The sequence below is a fragment of the Mustelus asterias genome, chromosome 2 (genome assembly GCF_964213995.1).
Source record: "Mustelus asterias chromosome 2, sMusAst1.hap1.1, whole genome shotgun sequence".
Lineage (NCBI taxonomy): Eukaryota > Metazoa > Chordata > Chondrichthyes > Carcharhiniformes > Triakidae > Mustelus > Mustelus asterias.
In genome coordinates, this window is record NC_135802.1 from 57376650 (window position 1) to 57394572 (window position 17923).

Sequence of the window (17923 nt, forward strand, 5' to 3'; positions counted from 1 at the left end):
TGATGTGTAGTGATTGGCGGTCCAGCCACCAGTCGGGTCAGATGTATCATACTTCCAACAATTGGAGTTGGCAGGGTGGCAATCAAATAAAATCATCAGCTTTTACAGTTAGATGTCATTTATCCATATCACTCCGCCCCCGCCCCGACCATCCTCCTTACCTTCTTTAAAAAAAATCTGTCAAGCCTTAAAACAAATCAGTTCTAGCTTTCTTTAATTAATCCACATCTGTTCATTGACTGCTAATTTTGTCCCCAAATATCATTTCTAAAACCTTTGCTTCCATCAAGCTAAACAGTCTGGCTTGTGGTTATTGGATTTATCCTTGCACTCTTTCTTGAACAAGGGTATAAATTTGCAACTCAGTCTGTTGGCCTCACCCCTGTATCTGAAAGGATTGGAATTGTATGGCCGGTGCATCTACAATTTTCACTCTAACCTCTTGCTATCCTTGCACGTGTCTCATCTTTTCAGGTGACATAACTTCAAAGTACAGCCAACCTATCCAATACCTCAATTTTTTTTTTAGCCCATCCAGTGTTTCAACTACTTCCTCTTTCACTATGACTTCAACAGCAGCATCTTCCACGTTAGATGGTGTATGTCTTGGAGGTTTTGGTGCTTCCATGATATTACTGCTTAACATTAGGTGTTTCAGGGGAGGGAAGTGTACAATGCATGCTACAAGTTGTATGTTTGCAGCCACATGTGCAAGTAGTGGAGGGTGTGGATGTGGAACCCATTGACATAGTGCCAACAGGAAATTTGCCTTGGTATTGAGTTCTGTGTACCCGTTCAGCTGATTAAGGCTACACTTCTATCACCCAGGGGTTTATCTGTAAAGATGAACTCAATATTTTGCATTATCATTTGAGCTTTGGATAGTTGCAGGGAAGGGTGAAAATCTGTGTTTAACTTTGTGAAGCTTCCCTATTTTTATCCCCACCTTTATTAACTTGCTACTTTATTTTATTCTCAGGCTGGTGCCCTGTCCTGAAACAGCTGACCCAATATTTTGTCAAGTTTCTGAAATAATCTTTGAATTGAAGGATTTATGATTGTGGAAAATAAATCTATTGAGTTAATGTTCTATAATGGCAATGTAAAAGTTCAAACTAGGAAAATACGATGCACTCTTGTCAAATCATCTAGTTTAGGGACTTAAGATAACCAACATTGGAAATTAAATATAGTACTATACTCAAGTATATAATTTGAAAATTACACCATTTATTTTTAACTTGGTACCATATATTAATTTTACAAAGAACATTTATTGTATAGATAGCAAATACAAAAGTTTACAAAAAAATCACAAAAGTGAAGTTTACAGTATTGCACAAAATCTACTATTTCCCTCTAAAAACAAATAAAGGAAAGATTTTAAAAACCTCTAAGTTAGTCTTTCAATTTTTACATTCTAATTTTGCAGCACTGGATGAGAGATTTTTGGAAAGGAAACAAACATTTTAAATTACTTTGTCTCAGCTACTAAATGAAAACTTTGATCTTCAACCTAGACTATGTTCCAACAGTTAAGGCTGGCATTCAGATTATTGGTAGAAAACACAAGCCATGCAGGCTTGGATCATATTTTTAAAGTCTTAATTTGCTTTGGAATCGTTCTTTGACTGTATTACATTCAAGTTATGTGAGCATTAACACCAGCTCTCAAACGAATATGAAATGTTTGGAACCCCTGACCCAATGATGAATCCAACCTACAATGCTGGAACATTCATTCTCACTTTAACAACATGATGCAACATCCATTTTAATATCAAAGTGCTTTCAGAAAGTGAGAATTATTTTTACCAAGCATACTGCAACACTTACGGGTGTTCCACAAATGTAATCACCAGTTGAGAATTGTATTTTTCAAGATTTGCATGTGATTATTTCCACGTTCATGGAAATCTCCATGTAAAGGGGAAATGGTTTTAGGTTTTAACCACAACTCACATTTGCACAATTTCTCCAGAGTAATAACTCTTCCACTTAAGAACAAATTAAAATGTTTTTGGATTTAAAGTGGAAAGCACATTTATGGTACATAGCACAGTATGATGAAACAGGACATAACTTTAGGTACATCTTATGATAAGGATCTCTTTTACAAAACAAAAGCACTTCAGGTTAGAGTTTTACATTTCTAAATTAAATTTTGCAAACTAAACTTGGGAAGGAATAAAGAGTTTTATAGAAATGGTATAAAATTGAACAGGTTTAACAAATAGGATTACATGTAGATAAAATTAGATCACAGTATTTAAACTACAATACATCAGTAGTTACTGCTATAGTGCAATATTTAAGTTTAAGAAAATAAGACCCAATGAAACTTGAGGGGTTTTTTTTGTAGGCATTGCGATATCTTTACCTTTAGAATGAATTATTCTAAATGAAGATGAGCACAATTTCAGTCAGGAAGTTATATCATTGCTAACAAAGATAATTATTCAAATACGCATTAAAGGTTTTGTTATCGTCTGCTATATTAAATATGCAGACAGCATACCCTATCCCAACTCAATCACTATTAAGGATATGCATGTTCCATCAAATAAATTGCTGTAAATAGTTAAACTTCATATATGTTCTCATAACTTAAAATACTCTTCCAAAAAAGAATGTGAAGCCTGGTGCTAATGGCCACTTATATTCATCTATTTTTCACACATTATTTAGTCATTTACAATATTTGCTACTTAAGCTGTGAGGGGAAAACAATTATGCTTGTATATTTCCCAAGGAAAATGGATTTTGGTATTGCCTAGCATTATTAGCATTTTGCCTGCTTCCTGTCATGCATAAACCATGCAATATACCTGTGCCAGCTGTATACCTTTCATTGAATTGCGACAGAATAACAATCTGAACTTGTGAAGTGTTAAATTACAGGGGTGTTCAACTTGCATGCTTTACGCCCTCAGAGTCCTAGTAAACCAGCCCTTGAAACTTAGAAAAGTCAATCTGACAAGACTTGCATAGTGTACAAATACCAACACTCTACACATGAATGGGAATATAGAAATAGACTTTATATATGATCCCCAGGGCTGTCAATTATTTGGCCCAAAAGTATAAATATTTGGGCAACTTTGTTCTTTTGGATAGTAATGTAGAGCTCTTGAGATGTTTGTTTCCTTTTCAACCATGATTACAATAGACATCAATATAAATAAGGGAGCTAACTGACAAATGCAAAAAGCCTGATGTAAAATTAATTGCATAATGGGGAATGCAGCAGGAATTTAAGTCATTTGAGATGAGTCCAGTTTAAAGTCACCAATAAGTTACTGGCTAATAATAATGCAAATTACTTTAGTTTATTATAATGATTTAAATCACAGACATTGGTTTCCTCTTCATGGAATTGTTATTGTTTGGGATATTCTGTTTCTAGAAAAGATTCAAAATTTCTAACAAATTTATTTTTGAGGTGAAAAATAATTGAATGGCTTAGCTACAGTAACTGTATTTGATTACATAATACTCTAGGTTTAATGAGGATCAAAAATGTAAAAAGGACTATCTTAAATCAATTCTGACTAAAAAACTTAATTTTAATCCTAGATTGAGGCCAAACTTCTCTGAAGTAAAGCATTTCAACCATAAAAAGTTACTTTAGGAAGCCAATGTCAAAATGTTAGGAATTCACTCGGGGATGTAATTTAATATTTTCTCAACTAATTATTACAAAATATACTGCATTTGGAAACAGAAAAATGGGGACAGGGTCAGAAGAAATTCATCCATTCACTGAAACTAAATATGTTAGATATCCCCTTAGTCTTGATTTCAGCCACTCAGTGGTCCCAGTGGAAGGCATGGTCCATTTTAAAGGCCTATCCTCATTTAAATTTAAGTTGCCAGACTGTGACAGAGACTGAGCATGCTGGGACAAACTGACATCTCTGGACCACTGCAGTATCTCATTCCGTTCAGAAGTCTGTCTGATTTTGTGGAGCTTGGGTGAGCACACTCTGCTCTTCTGGCCCACAAAACTGTAGGAAAAGTTAGTTTTGTGCTTATCTTTGGCTAGACTGCCAGCTTATTCTGAACAAAGTAGATGCAATGCAAACTTTCCCCAGTACTGCCCTAAAATGACATAAGGAGTCCTATATGTTGTTCATAGGATCCCAATTTGCATTTTAAATATAACTACTGTGGGTGTTCTGATCATTTATTGATATTCATGGGGGAAATCTCAGTGATCATAATGATAGTCAATTTAGGAAGCCAATGTCAAAATGTTAGGAATTCACGCGGATGTAACTTTAAAATATTTTTTCAACCAATTATTACAAAATATACTGGTGTGCATAAGTATATGGGTGGTAAGGCATTTCCCATCGTTTTTGGGGTGCCACCATCTTATTCCCACTGGGTGAAGGACCTCAAAATCCCTTCCACTCTTGAATTTTGTAAGTAGCTTAGTTTAATATATCAAGATTCCCCTTCAATTGTTGAAAATTTTCCTCCATTTATACAGTAACACAAGATCTTACATTCACTTATGTTCACAAATTAACAAGGCGGAAATTCCTTTTAAAGGTATATGAAAGTCTTAGTTGTTTTGCTGTTGAAGAATATAATGTGTTATAATTGTGGTCTTCAATTTAAGATTTTAGAATACCTCGTTGCTGGAAGTGTTCAAATTAGGTGAAGACTAGTTGGGGAAATCAAACTGCCAATGTGTCATGAGAGAGTTAACTCTGCAGTCAATGATTTGTTTTAGATGCAGATACACTAAGGTTCCTGGATAAAATATCACCATCTTATCAGGAGATACAGTCTGGTAGGCAAACATTGGTAATATATGCAATTGGTTGCATGCACCTCTAAACACTGCTGATCACATACTAATTAGAAGAAAATAATGTTCTTAAAATTCGAGCCAGTTTTATGCTTACCCCTTAGTGCACAGATGAATCTAAGGTGCAAAGCCCACTAGCAGGATTAGGCAGCTCCAATCTTAACTGCACAAAAAACTCCTGAAATCAATTAATCTCATTCCTGAAAAGGAGGCTGAATAGTTAGACCATTAGAAATACAAAATGCTGTCTACATTGCAAGAGAGTCTCATCCCATAGGTTTCTTCCCCCAATGTAGTTGGATATTAAATAACTCGACCTATTTTAAAATGTTTTGTAAAAACATTTGTAAAAAATTTTAAATGCAAAACTCGCATTGCACAGATAGTCTTAAAGCACCAGGATATGATATTTAGAAACCCTTCACAGTTTTCAAACCAACTTATTCAGAATTTCACAGCTTTTGTTTATGGATATGGAGTAGATACATGGACTGCAAAATTCAGTGTGGCACCCACATTTTTTGTGCTATGGGTGCTGTTTTGGATCCAAAATGGCATTTGCACCTGCATACACTCCCTTCTCTGGTGGTCTTCACTGGACACCATTGATGAAGTTAGTGTACGAGTTGGAGTGTGTTCCAGAAGTGTGCAGTGTAGGTAGATCTTGATCTCAGCACATAACTCTGATTTGAGTCCAGTCATGCCATTTTCCACCTGAATGTTCCAGTTAATTCCCTCTTAATCTTGCACAGCTGAACTTGTGTTTATCAAGAGCAAGGACACTACTGAATGCACTTTCAAGTTAGTTGTTGCTTGATTGAATTCCACTGGTTGTTGCTCGGCTAGTAGAAGTATTTGTTGATTTGTACTTGATTTAAATTTGGTAGAAACTATAGGGCTTGATGTACTGGTGCTGAAGTCCTTGGTTCTCACTTCAAGGGTTCTGCTTGCTTCCAGGCACGGTAACTAGTTTCTAACCCCCTTTTGCTGCAGGAGAACACAGATGAGGGCAATCCGGTTAACCAGTAAGGAGCAGGAGGTCGTATGCACCCAGGTATTTCCGAGATTAATTCTCCTACCTCAACCTAATCCAGGAATAGTGCATGTGACATTTCTGTTTCCCTAAAGAGATGCTCATTGAAATCTATTGCTTATTGCAGATGGACCTGCAGCCTCAGGGCAAGATGAGGACAGCACTGCCAGTGACTGTAAAGATGGTTGTAGTCGTGAATTTTTTTATGAGTCTCCCGTCATACTGGAGCAGGGGACATTGCCAACATCTTTGCTGTGCACTGTTGGATAAGGGAGGTGACTGCCACCTTTGTATGTTGAGACAGGAATATATTGCCTTGTCTCTTTGCAGAGAGAAGCAGGGGGAGCATGAACACAGCTTTGCTCGGATAGCAGATTTCCAAAACAAACCATCCAATATTCCATACAAAATTAACTAATCAACCTTGTGCATTGCTTAGTGCCTGTTGTCCTTGTGCTATTGCCTGGTCTAGTGTTCCTGTGGTATGCTATACCAGTAGCTGCAGCGTGGCTGGCAGAAGACTTTTATTGGAGGAGACTGCAGATGGCCATGCTGTATTGCCATGCACAAGTCTGGCCCTTGAAGGCCTGGCTTCCAACTTCCATCCTGGCATAGGCAGCAGTAGTCTGGGCTGATAAGTAACAGCATAGAGTAGCAGTGCTGGGAGTACAAATGCAGTCATCCTGAGATGACAGCAGGTTTGTGCTCCACAGAAGCACGGCATCTCTCATAGGACAGTACCTCAGTAATATTATTAATCTGCTGGAACAGACTGCAAGCTGCTGAGCACTGTTAGCCACAGCCATGATGACAGCAGTCTGTGCTTGCATAAGTGAGCTGAGCTTGTGGGACTTAGTCTGAGCTTCCACTGCAACACTCAGAAGTTGCGTGACTTCAACTTCTGCTGTACTGGAAGCTGAGATGGCTTACAGCTGCATCATGGGCTGATTCTTCAAGTGCTCTCGCTTGACCATCACTTCTATGCTGCAAAGGATGGGATCCTGTGAAAGGTTTGTGTCAGACTCCATGCTCCCTGACAATGACATCAGGCTTTCTGGCAGGCCTGCTAATACACAAAGCATTTCTGTATCCATATCCATCAGCTTTTTTCTCTCCGCCACCCCATTAAAGTTCTCCTCTGAATCCTCTGCAATAGCCTTTGCCCTCTGGAGTGCTGGTACCTGTGCTTCTCTTCTCCAGCCTGGCTTTAGGGACACTTGTATCCATTTATCACCATGTACGGATTCCATTTTGAAGATAGCCTCCAAGATGGACAGTGTTCAGAATCTGAGCAGGTGCCTGAGTTATAGTTCAGATGACTGTTCATCATCAATCACCTTTCCCTTGACAACTTCATGCTGCTGTTCTTTAGTATCTGCTAGCAGAAAGGCACAAGGGTAGGATTGCAAGGGGAGGGGGGTGTCCACCCTTAAACCATCTGAAGCTAGTAGATCAGAAGAGATTGTGAGGTGTTAAAAGGAGGAGGATTTGGTATGAACATACAGGCTACATTGCTTATATTTACAACATTGACTATCTGCACCCACTGCCTTCATAAAACTTGTGTGGGGGGGTCTCCTGGCTTCATCAGTTTACCTCACATACCAAGGCCTCCAGAGTGGTGTTGGTGATAGATGCAGCACATTCTATGTCCTGTTTTGCCAGATTCATTCATCTTGCAGATCAGATGATCTTCCCCAGCCCCTTAACAGTGCCAGCTGCAGCCAGAAGGCATCTCCCCTTTAAAAAGGTGTAGGCAGGCTTTAGGTGATACTGACCTTACAGAACTTTTGGCCCCCTGTTTAGACAGGCAGTCAATCAGCACTGTGTTTAGTGCTGGGCTGAAAGTTTTTATCATTTGCATGACCAGACAGCATGCAGTTTGAGACCTGCCTGCATCAGAAGGTACAAGTTGCATCATGATCCCTGTGCCTATTTTGGGAGGGCCATTGCATATTGTCCCGTTTGACTTCAGTGCCACACCTAAGAAGCCAGATTAAATTTAACTAGGTAAAACTTGGTGACATGTCAGCACTAGGAAACTCCCTGCAGTTTATCCAGTCGATGCAATCCTAACTGTGAAGGACTGGCTTATAGTGATATAGAGTTCATTGGGAAGAATCCCCAGCTCTGAATAGAAGATTCATCCACATTAAGAGCATGTAAGAAGGACAGACCTGTCTGAGCATAAGAAATAGGAACAGGAGCAGGCTGTTCAGCCCCTCAAGCCTGCTCTGCCATTCAATAGGATCAAGGCTGATCCAACATTCCTCACGTTCACTTTCCTGCCCTTTCCCCTGGCCTGGTATTGCCTCACTGAATCTGCCAGAGAGAGACTTGTTTCTCATCTCTCACCACTGCAGTGGGTTACAACCTCCTCCCAAAAGCAGGATAGTCAATTGATTGTTAAATAACTGAAGAGTGGGTTTGAGCTCACAAGCAACGTGGCACTGCTTACTCAAACATTTGTGAGCACATTGCTGTCAGCTTCTTAATTCTGTATGGAAACACACCATACCCTACACCACTGCTGCGCATGTGAAACTTCAGCAATGGAATCAAAGTACTCACTGAACTATGGATATACGGGCATTTGTTCACATGCCAGTGCTCCAAGTACTGCCTATTCACTAAGTAGTGTCCCAGATCTCAACGCATTCTCATTATGTGGAAGAGCTCAGTGTGCAAAACTGATCCAACCTGTCTCAAATTGCAACTGGCTGCATAAAAAATTTCCCACAAAATCTATAGCAGCCAGTTTCTAAAGCTACTGGTAAGCATTGTAATAGACCTATATATTCTACAGTACATTAAACTAGCATCAACTAGTCAGAGCACCACAAAAAAAAATTAAATTCTCAATTTACTTGTCTATCAGTCCAGCTTCTTTAATTTTACTGTAAAAGTTTTTTTCTAAGATGTTGGCACACTTGAAGTATTCGCTTTCTGGAGGATTATATTCTCGACAGTTGGTGAAGATACGTTGCATGTCTGCCATGAACAACTTCTTGGTCACATAATAGCGGTTTTTGACACGTTCACTCATTGTTTTCAGATCTGTGAAGCAATTGTATCAAAGTAAATGTTAAGGAAAGACATTCTTGTTAAAAAGATACATGTGAAATGTCCGAATTTGATGATTGTTACCTATATTAAGAACATAAGGAACAGGGTTCACTAATCACAAGATTCACTGGTTCACTAATGTCCTTTAGAAAAGGAAATCTGCTACCCTTGCATGGTTTGGTCTACATTTGCTTTCAGACCAGCTGTTAACTGTTAAATGCCCTCTGAAATGGCCAAGCAAACCGTTCAGTTGTAACAAAATGCCAAAAAAGAATGAAACTGGACGGATCACTTGGCATTGACTTAGGCACCGGATACAACAACAGCAAACTTAGCCTTATTGACTCTGCAAAGTCCTCCTTACTAACATCTGGGAGGTTGTGCCAAAATTGGGAGAGCTATCCCAAAGACTAGACAAGCAACAGCCAGACCTAGTCACACTCACAGAATCATACCTTACAGATAATGTCCCAGACACCACCATCATAATTCCTGGGTATGTCCAATCTCACCGGCAGAACAGACCCAGGAGAGGTGGTGGCACAGTGGTATACAGTGCCTTGGGATTCCTGAACATCAATTCTGGATCCCATGAGCGTTCATTGTGTCAGGTCAAGCCTGGGTAAGGAAACCTCCTGTTGGTTACCACCTACTGCTCTTCCTCAGCTGATGAATCAGTCCTTCCCCATGTTGAACAGGACACTGAAGAAGAAGAAATGTTGTCACTCGAATTCATACTCACAGCCAACAGCTCAGTTACTGAACCTTACATAATTTAGAGGGTAGCTTAAAGGAAGGATCTGTACATACACTGTAGCAGGATGCCTTTCCCTTACTGTGGTGCTAAGGTCACTCATGCCCAGACAATGGGGCTGCACATGTATTCTACGGCATTGGACACAAATGAGAACTTCAATGGTGTGGCCTACAGAAAAAGGCAGATGGGGATGTACACAAGAACCCTTGCTGCATCTGCAGGCCTAGCAGAAAGCCATGTTAGGAACATAGAGTCATCTGGCTGCACAGGGCTTTGCACATACTGTCCTGGTTTGAGTTGAAGTATTTTTTGGAAAGCCCCAGGTAGATAAGGCTTCTCACTGACAATCCTTCTCCCTTGCCTCTTGTTTTTTGGGAGAGCAGCTTTACTCTTCTTTGCTTTCACTTGGTCAGCAGCCCGAGCCAGAAACAAAGGGCAACCATGAATGGAAGCAAATGGTCCGACCAGAATTCTTGGCATCAAAACTGAGGCTTTCTCCACATGCAGCACCACTCCCTGTCAACCTCATAAACTTTAACCAACTCTATAAACCACCGAACACCTGTACAAACTCAAACAGAGCCAATGTAAATTAAAGAGCAGCTAACCTGAGAGCAGTGCTGGTGTCAAATCAGGGGATCGCATTGACTAACGTCTCAATCTACATACATCGCAGAGTTCTAGAGCATGTTCCCAGCAGACCCATACTAACATCACGATGATGTTTGGCATAGGTCATCAGCAAACCCCACTTTTGTCCTTATGATGGAGGAAAGTTCATTGATGAAGCAGCTGAAGATAGTTAGGTTTAGGACAATACACCAATGCCACCACCGCTATAGCATAACAATACTGACTAGGCTTATCACTAGGCAGACATTTTTGAAAAAACTGGCCGGAGTACGCACCATGCACTCACCATCGCTTAGTATCAGTTGGTGAAGAGGATTCCAAAGATAATTTCCTCCTTTTGTGGAGCTAGGATAACCCAGTGTTTTCATCCAAAAACTGGCCTATGTTTTTATGCTACCTCGCCAGAAGACTGGGTGACTTTGGAGGGCCATGACGCACATGTGTGTGTGTGTGTGTGTGTGTGTGTGTGTGTGTGGGGGGCATTGTCCCCAAAAGATTCTACGTGTCGAATCCGCATGAAAATTGGAGTAATTCACGCTGTTTTTTTCGGTGGGAGCTCACACCAGAATCTCCCACACTCTGTGCACTGCAGAGGTCACCAGCGCAAATATCATTAAATTTCAGGGGCGGGGCCTATTCACGCTGGAGAGGCTGAAATAAGTGGGCCTCTGCGCAGATACAGTGGCCCAAAGTGTCAGCCTCTGGTTTGCTGGCCAGTTCAATCGCTGGCCAACCCGGGACCTCGGCAGTGCTGCCCCCCCCCAACCCCCACACAGCTCGATCGCCATCCCCCTGACCATTCCCGTACCCAGCCCCAACCCTCCCCCATCCTAGCCTGCCCTGATCTCCATTCCCCCCCACCCCCACCCTCCCAGCAGTGACGATCCCCCCCAACCCCCGCAGGCAGACCCACCCCTGGCAGACAACCCTCCACACTCCAGCAGACCCCCCCCGTTGACGACTACCACCCCCCCCCCCCCCACCTCCAGCCCGCCCTGATTGCTGGCCTCCCTCCAGCCCCCACCGGTCCCTATGCAGAGTGGCAGTGGGACCCCAACCCCCACGACTGCCCCGCCCCCTTGCCACTGCCCCATGCCTGGTGGACAGTGCCAAGATGCCCTCTGGGCATGGGCACTTTGCCCCTTCAGAAGTACCAGGGGCATAGGCTGCTCTGCCAGGGTGCCCATGCGCAGGAGGCACCAACCCCCTGCTGCCCGATCCTCTAGGGGGCCCCTGATTGCCCCCCCCCCTTCATTCCGGGGGGGGGGGGGGGGGGGGGGTCATGCCACCAGCTCCCTTAAAGTGGGGAGCTACTGGAATCCCCACTGGAGTGGAACACTCTGGCGGGGTGGGAAATGCTAGCAGACTCGGAGAATTCAGTCCCAGGCCCGCTAACAGCATTTAAATAGTATGTTAAATGCTATTTAAATACTAGCCCCGCCTCCCAGCTGATTTCCGGCGTCACGAAAATGCCGCCGGAAATATGGGCCTGGGAGACGGAAGCGCAGTGCAAACGCTCGCGGGAATCCTGCGAATTGGCCACTGCCGCAATTCTCCCGACCTGCTGCGCTAAAAACGTAGCGCAGCGGGATGGGAGAATCATGGCCAGGGTCCACTGAGTCTGGATGGATAAGCTCTGTTCTTTTTTGTACATTCATTAAAAAAAAAACCCTTGAACAGTTGTCAGGGCAAATCGGTAACATTTCAGCAATATAAAATGAAGATCGCTTTTAGGTCAGATTCTAAAGTATGATTTTAAAACGGATCAATTAGGACCCTATACACTACTCATTGAAGCTTTAGAAAATAATTCTCACATACCCATTGGAAAGCGAATGACTTCGTAATAACCAGGGGCCTCGGTTTTCTTTACTGGTTCCATAAATGGCCAAGCACTTTGGTGACTCTGTTAATTAAGGACAATTCAGATTTTTAGTTTCAAGTGGCAAAAATGGATGGAAAATAAGTAAGCAGCTGTAAACGTCAAGATCAGATTTGGTGTCTACCTTTACTTGTTGTAGGATGTTCTTTAGGATATTGTAGAGCTGGTCAGGGTCTCTGGAATCTTTCCTGAAACAAAGTAGTCAATTTTAAAATAACCTGCAGTGGAATCTCCTAATTCAAATGTTCATATTTTCTGCAGCAAATAAAAAATAAAAATGATTGTAACATGTTTAAAACAACACATTTTATGCTTTTGAAATTTATTCATTTCGTTTTTACCGTACAACCTTCCTAAAAAAATCACCATCATACCTGAAACACACACTGATTTTGCTGAAAATATTTATTTAATGATATTTATAACTCCATGTGCAACATTTAGCCTATTAGAAATCATAGAAATCATAGAAACCCTACAGTACAGAAAGAGGCCATTCGGCCCATCGAGTCTGCACCGACCACAATCCCACCCAGACCCTACCCCCATATCCCTACATGTTTTACCCACTAATCCCTCTAACCTATGCATCTCAGGACACTAAGGGGCAATTTTAGCATGGCCAATCAACCTAATCTGTGGGTTTCCTCCCACAGTCCAAAGATGTGCGGGTTAGGTTGATTGGCCAGGTTAAAAAAAAAATTGCCCTTAGAGTCCTGAGATGCGTAGGTTAGAGGGATTAGCGGGTAAAAATATGTGGGGGTAGGGCCTGGGTGGGATTGTGGTCGGTGCAGACTTGATGGGCCGAATGGCCTCCTTCTGCACTGTAGGGTTTCTGTGATTCTGTAACCCACACATCTTTGGACTGGACTATTGGCAATGAAAACTTAAATCTTATGACAGTAGTAAGTCTAATATTTTGAACATATAACAAGCTCTAAAATTCTTGATCTGTAAATGCAGACACAAAGGCAATAATAGTATATAGTTCTGTAGAAGGGTCATACAAAATCGAAAACGTTAACTGCATTTTTCTCTCCACAGATGCTGCCAGACCTACTGAGTTTATCCTGCATTTTCTGTTTGTATTTCAGATTTCCAGCATCTGCAGTATTTTACTTTTATTACAGTGATAGTATATGCAGTGTCTGCATTTCACTTTGGAGAGATTAGCTCATTTTGCAGTGAGAAGCAGCCATTACTAAAAACAACATATATTATCTTTTAATACAACATCCAGATAACATGTTTCTGTTGTTAATATGCATGATGTATTGGGCCATCTCTGAACCAAATATGGAATTGGAACAATAGTGATCAACACATCTAATCCCATTACTATGGAACAGGCAGTTCAGCATCAGCCAGTAATGACTGGAGAATGTCCCAGCCAGTGATTGACAAGTGTCACAGCAGATCCCATTTTGTGTCAACACACATTGCAGCATGTGCTGTAAATGGCACTCTGATAGTGTAGATCAGGATAAATACTCAGGCAATTTTGCACCTCTTCTGTTCCCTTGTCCTCATCACTGGGTGTAACTTATCTGGATGTTGTATTAAAAGATAATATATGTTGTTTTTAGTAATGGCTGCTTCTCACTGCAAAATAAGCTAGTCTCCAAAGTGAAATGCAGACACTGACATTGATCGGCGATATTCATTTATGTCGCCAACACTGGATGCTGCTAAAGCACAGCAAACTGGTATCTTCCAGTGGTGGAAAAGTTTGGTAATTTATTCTGTGAGCTCTAACTTTGCACATAAGTCTGTTTTGTGGCGCTGAATCAAATGCTTTTTGGAAGTCCATGTACACCACATCAACAGCATGAAACTCTCTGTTACCTCATCAAAAAACTCAAGCAAGTTAGGTAAATTTGATCTGCCCTTAACAAACCCATGCTTGCTTTCCTTAATTAATTCACATTTGCCCAAGTGAGCATTAATTGTATCCTGAATTATTCATCCTCAGTTTCTCCATCACCGAGGTTCAAGTGATTGGCTTGTACTTGCTGTGTTTATCTTTAAACCTGATTTTTGAATAAAGGTATAAATACAATTCTCCAGTCCTCTGGGACCACCCGAGTCTAAGGAAGATTGGAAAATGATGATCAGTGCCTCCGCAATTTCCTGCTTACTTTCTTCAGTATCCGTGAATGTATTTAATTCTGTCCTGGTACTTTATCGACTTTAGGATGGCACGGTGGCACAGTGGTTAGCACTGCTGTCTCACAGCGCCAGGGACCCGGGTTCGGTTCGCGGCTTGGGTGACTGTCTGTGTGGAGTTTGCACATTCTCCCCGTGTCTGTGTGGGTTTCCTCCAGGTGCTCCGGTTTCTTCCCGCAGTCCAAAGATCTGTGGGATGATGTGCTAAATTGCTCCTTTGTGTTACGGGGATGTCAGGGAGATTAGTAGGGTAAATATGCGGCGTTACGGTGGTAGGGCCTGGGTGGGATTGTTGTCGATGGGCCAAATGGCCTCCTTCTGCACTGTAGGGATTCTATAATTTAATTACAGACTATCTGATACTTCCTCTTTATCAATTTTGAACCCTTTAAGTGCCTGACCTACCTCCTCTCGACCACAATGACCTGGGAAAATCTTCTCCCTTGATAAAGACAGATGCAAGGTATTCATTTAACGCCTTAGCCATGCTCCCTCAATTCATGCAAAAATCACCCTTTTGGTCCCTAATTGGCCTCAATACTCCTCATATTGTCTTTTGTAGAAGATTCTTGGATTCCAAGTTCTGGGAGGTTCTCGAGCAGGTGCCTGTCCACCATGGAGTTCTGAATAATTTGTTTTATAAAGTGCTTTTTCCAGTTAGTGTTGACACTATCAAGGTGGCTGAGGAGAGTCCTGCCATCTATGGATCTTACTGGTGATGGTTAGTGTGTTGAGGGTCCATAGGGCACTTTCGTCGTCTTGAAAAAGCACATGTCACATTTGTTAGTTGCATTCCTTCAGCCTTCTCTGTCCAACTTTTGTTCTTCAAATTGTGAGTTCCTTTTTGAATTTCAGCTTTGGCAGTCCGATGGGTGAGCTTGTTTTCTATAGCGTTTGGAGCAACTGTATCAAAGACTTCAACTAAGATTCATGGTGAAGTTTGGAAAATATTCCTCACTTCCCGTTTCCTGGAAACGATGCTTCCCAAAAAGCTGACATTGATGAAGACGTACCCTACTGAATCCAAAGCTCTAGCTCAGCCTATAGTAAATTACATACTCCAGGGTTTGAGATGGTGATCGCAAAACCGACACGAAACAAAGTTTATCAGGCAGTGGTTCTTCCTACACTTCTCTATGGTGCTGAAGTTTGGACAACTTATAGATACTATATCCTTGACCTTAGAACGTCATCAATGCTGCCTAACAAGGACACGGTAGCACAGTGGTTAGCACTGCTGCTTCACAGCTCCAGGGTCCCGGGTTCGATTCCCGGCTCGGGTCACTGTCTGTGTGGAGTTTGCACATTCTCCTCGTGTCTGCGTGGGTTTCCTCCGGGTGCTCCGGTTTCTTCCCACAGTCCAAAGATGTGCAGGTTAGGTTGATTGGCCAGGTTAAAAAATTGCCCCTTAGACTCCTGAGATGTGTAGGTTAGAGGGATTAGCGGGTAAAATATGTGGGGGTAGGGCCTGGGTGGGATTGTGGTTGGTGCAGACTCGATGGGCCGAATGGCCTCCTTCTGCACTGTAGGGTTTCTATGATTGCAAATCGAGTGGGAGTACCGTGTACCTGGTAGATGGTGTTCTCACGTGAGATGATGGCATCTGTGTCGATGATCCGGCATGTCTGTTTGAGGTTGTGCGGTTGTTTGAAGGCAAGAAGTGGGGGTATAGCATCCAAGGCTATCCCCACACCCCCACTTCTTGCCTTCAAACAACCGCACAACCTCAAACAGACCATTTTCCGCAGCAAACTACCCAACCTTCAGGAGAACAGTGACCACGACACCACACAACCCTGCCACAGCAACCTCTGCAAGACGTGCCGGATCATCGACACGGATGCCATCATCTCATGTGAGAACACAATCTACCAGGTACACGGTACCTACTCTTGCAACTAGGCCAACGTTGTCTACCTGATACGCTGCAGGAAAGGATGTCCTGAGACATGGTACATTGGGGAAACCATGCAGACGCTACGACAACAGATGAATGAACACCGCTCGACAATCACCAGGCAAGACTGTTCTCTTCCTGTGGGGGAGCACTTCAGCGGTCATGGACATTCAGCCTCTGATCTTCGGGTAAGCATTCTCCAAGGCGGCCTTCACGACACACAACAGCGCAGAGTCGCTGAGCAGAAACGATAGCCAAGTTCCGCACACGAGGACGTCCTAAACCGGGATCTTGGGTTTATGTCACACTATCAATAACCCCCACAGCTTGCCTCCTGGACTTGCAGAGTCTCACTGGCTGTCCTGTCTGGAGACAATACACATCTCTTTAACCTGTGCTTAATGCTCCCTTCACTCACATTGTCTGTATCTTTAAAACCTGGTTGGCTGTCGAGATTCTAATCAGTATTCTGTAACTTGATTTTGTGTCTCTGTGCACTGTTTGAGAGCAGATATCCACTCCATCTGATGAAGGAGCAGCAAGCGCTCCGAAAGCCAATGTCATTTGCTACCAAATAAACCTGTTGGACTTTAACCTGGTGTTGTTAAAACTCTTACTGTGTTTCCCCCAGTTCAACGCCGGCATCTCCACGTAGTGGGATGAGCAGAGTTTATGCACAGAACCAAAAATGTTGTCTTTGCTCTTTGTGGTCAACTGGAGGACAGTTTAGAGTCATCCAAAACTAATCTATCCTTAAATCCATTTAGCATATACAATCTCATTTCAGTACAATACTGCACCATATACTTAAAAGTCAGTTTGCTGTATGGCAACACCTATTTTTCAAAACAGACTTACCCTCTTTCTTTTCCACTCGGTTTCCAACCAGATTCTCCTGTAGATAAATTAAATCAGTCAGTCAGCTCAAATCCATTAAAATCATCTTTAATTTTAAAAGACTGGCATTAGGTAACATTTGGAGCCATTGTTATATAGAGGAGTGAAAATACTTCAAACCTGTGCTGGGTTGCTTACTTATTCCAGGTATACTTTCAATGGGAATCTGTCGAACTCCTTCTTTAAAGCAGGACAGACCTGGATACACCTTTCGAATTTGTGCTTGCTTTCTTTCTATCAACTTTTTTATGATCTTAAAAAAAGAGAAGCAACACTATAATTAGGGTTAGGAAATAGCTTGAACAGTTTCTTTATCTGTAGACCACAGTCAGTAACAATGACATAATAAAGGGGAAATGTTGGCAGGTTTATCAACATCTATACAGAGCAAAGACCAGTTAATATTATGGTGTTGTCCTTCTGCAGAATCTCATCGCTAGACTATTAATCCAGAAACCCAGCTAATGTTCTGGAGACCAGGGTTCGAATCCCGCCACGGCAGATGGTGGAATTTGAATCCAATAAAAAATATCTGGAATTAAGAATCTACTGATGACCATGAAACCATTGTCGGAAAATCCCATCCGGTTCACTAACATCCTTTAGGGAAGGAAATCTGCCATCCTTACCTGCTCTGGCCTACATGTAACTTCAGAGCCACAGCAGTGTGGTTGTCTCTGAAAAAGGGCAATTAGAGATGGGAAATAAATGCTGGCTAGCCAATGATGCCCATGTCCCACGAATGAATAAAAAAAAAGCATGGCATAATCAGT

General features: G+C 42.1%; 1 protein-coding gene across 6 annotated transcripts in view; it reads right to left on the reverse strand.

Moving 5' to 3' along the window:
* Window positions 1–8578: 8578 nt before the first annotated feature.
* kat2b (K(lysine) acetyltransferase 2B) overlaps window positions 8579–17923 on the reverse strand; it is a 58640-nt gene continuing 49295 nt past the window's right edge. For 3 of the 6 annotated variants that reach the window (XM_078235848.1, XM_078235866.1, XM_078235889.1), the window contains 5 exons: window positions 17289–17403; window positions 17112–17148; window positions 12315–12378; window positions 12130–12214; window positions 8579–8909 (listed from right to left, as the gene is read on the reverse strand). In XM_078235848.1, the coding sequence (XP_078091974.1) occupies window positions 8716–8909; window positions 12130–12214; window positions 12315–12378; window positions 17112–17148; window positions 17289–17403 (495 nt within the window). In that variant the 3' untranslated portion in view covers window positions 8579–8715. Of the gene's footprint in view, window positions 8910–12129; window positions 12215–12314; window positions 12379–17111; window positions 17149–17270; window positions 17404–17923 lie in introns of all 6 variants that reach the window. The other 3 variants (XM_078235856.1, XM_078235838.1, XM_078235878.1) reach the window with 1 other exon arrangement.